Consider the following 2,019-nt stretch of genomic DNA (forward strand, 5'->3'; position numbering starts at 1 on the left):
TCACTTCCTGTTTACTGGTTGCAAAAGACAAGATGGCGACGGCCAAAACGCTGAACTTGAGGCTTCAAACATCCACAAACCAACGAGAGACGTCGTGATGACTACGTCCACTTCTTATATACAGTCATATACTCTGTTAAAGAATCAGTTCAACATTTAGGAAAGTTGACTTATTTGCTTTCCTGCAGAGAGTTTGATCAGAAGATCAGCACCACTCATGAATATGAAGCCACAGCTTCTTCTTTACTCCACAGACATGAGATATCGACCTTTTTCATCAAACACCGACGTTACCAACATGTTAACTTCTGACCTGCATCTGTTGTCCAGATGTGAAGCAGGTTTGGGTATCTGCTGACTCTGATCCTGAACCCTCTCTGTGTCTGAACCAGGAGGCGTGTGCGTTGCTGCTGGAGGAGAGTCTACACTACATTCAGGCCAAATTCCTCTGCAGCTCCTCGGACCAAGCCGCCAAGTCCTTCCACACTAACTTCTCCCCCTTTGAGATCTATCCTTCCTCCTTCTCCTCCTCCTCTTCCTCGTCTTCCTCCCACGGCGCTCCCTTCGCGGTGCACCGGCTGGGCCTGGTGATCGACGGCCGGACCTTGGCCTACGCCCTGGACCCGAGTCTGGAGGATAAGTTCCTGGCGGTGGCACGGAGCTGCCGCTCGGTGCTGTGCTGCCGGTCCACGCCGCTGCAGAAGAGCACGGTGGTCCAACTGGTGCGGACCAAGCTGAAGGTGATGACCCTCGCCATCGGTGAGTGAGACACACGTCCAGATAGTAACCCTGTTTTAGTTAAGGCCCACCTCGAGATCACCGGTACACCTGCACCACTTCTACGTTTAGCAGAAAACACCGTCAACAGTGAACACAGTGACCGTCCTGACATGCTGGCTTGTGTTGTTGGAAGTGAAGCATTCCTCTTCAGCAGTAGATTAAACTATAAGCTGAAGTCTTGAACCTTTAGGCTGTGAGATCCAGCAGCGTCCGGACAGATCAAAACACGTCTGAGCCGCCGCACGTAGCTGCTGACAGGCGAAATATCAACTTTAAAGAACCTGAAAGTGTGTCACCTCCAGCTGTTCCTCTTCTCTTCAGCAGGACACGTCCTCTTGCTCTCAATACGTTGTGACGTTTTGGGTCCGGAAGTCTCGTTCACTTGGACTGAAACTAATGATTTTCAATGTGTTTGACTTCGTTGCCTTCGTTGTCTTTGTCTCATTCTTCTTCTTGTCCTTCTTCTTCTTCTTCTTTAGTGTTGATCCGGTCCGTTTATGTCTGTCTTACTGTCAGACCGGTTTGAAGTGTTAACAGCGTTGTGTTAACGTGAGTGTACTTTGTTTAAAAAGTGCACGCTCATCACCCTCACTGCGTCCTATCAGAGCTTCGTTGGGTCACTTTAGTGCTGAAGCTCTTTTTAATGAAGCTGTGACGATGGAGGTGACTTACAAAGCTGCTCTCTGGAGGATCTGCTTTATGCCAGCAGAGCGCTTTTCTGTCATTGCTACGAGAGCAGTAAACACTCTGTGATTACACATCTCTGTGAGGACAGAGGAGGAGGAGGAGGAGGGTTGTTTTCAGAGGTTCTCCACCTCCTGCAGTCAGTAAATTGTTATTTGTTGTCTTTCTATTGAAGCAAATTAAATGAACAGAAGAAGAAAACCGATGTGAAAACAAGTGAATCATGTTAATCAGCAGTGATTCAATAATTAGACAATTTATCCATCAGTGGATGAAGGAAGGAACAGAAACCAACGAGGTGTTCACTATCAGGAATTAATACATGTCCTGATTCGGCTGCTTCAAAATAAAAGATTTTAGAATAACAAATTAACAGGGGGCTTTTATTTTGTTTATCAGCGAAGTAGAAAGAGTTAGTTTATTCTTCAATAAGACAAGTTACTAATGCTGCAGCACACATAACGGGTCTTTTATTGTCTCTCTTCACCTCCTTTGATTCTCTCTTCACCTCCTTTGATTCTCTCTTCACCTCCTGTGTCTCTCTCTTCACCTCCT

General features: G+C 46.7%; 1 protein-coding gene across 1 annotated transcript in view; it reads left to right on the forward strand.

Moving 5' to 3' along the window:
• Positions 1–102: 102 nt before the first annotated feature.
• Positions 103–2,019, forward strand: part of LOC116379001 (probable phospholipid-transporting ATPase VA) — a 5,349-nt gene continuing 3,432 nt past the window's right edge. Inside the window, exon 1 of the mRNA XM_031840912.1 lies at positions 103–759. Coding sequence (XP_031696772.1) covers positions 744–759 — 16 coding nt within the window. The 5' untranslated portion in view covers positions 103–743. The remainder of the gene's footprint in view (positions 760–2,019) is intronic.

Source organism: Anarrhichthys ocellatus, unplaced genomic scaffold (genome assembly GCF_004355925.1).
Source record: "Anarrhichthys ocellatus isolate YVR2014 unplaced genomic scaffold, GSC_Weel_1.0 scaffold3541, whole genome shotgun sequence".
Taxonomy (NCBI): Eukaryota; Metazoa; Chordata; class Actinopteri; order Perciformes; family Anarhichadidae; genus Anarrhichthys; species Anarrhichthys ocellatus.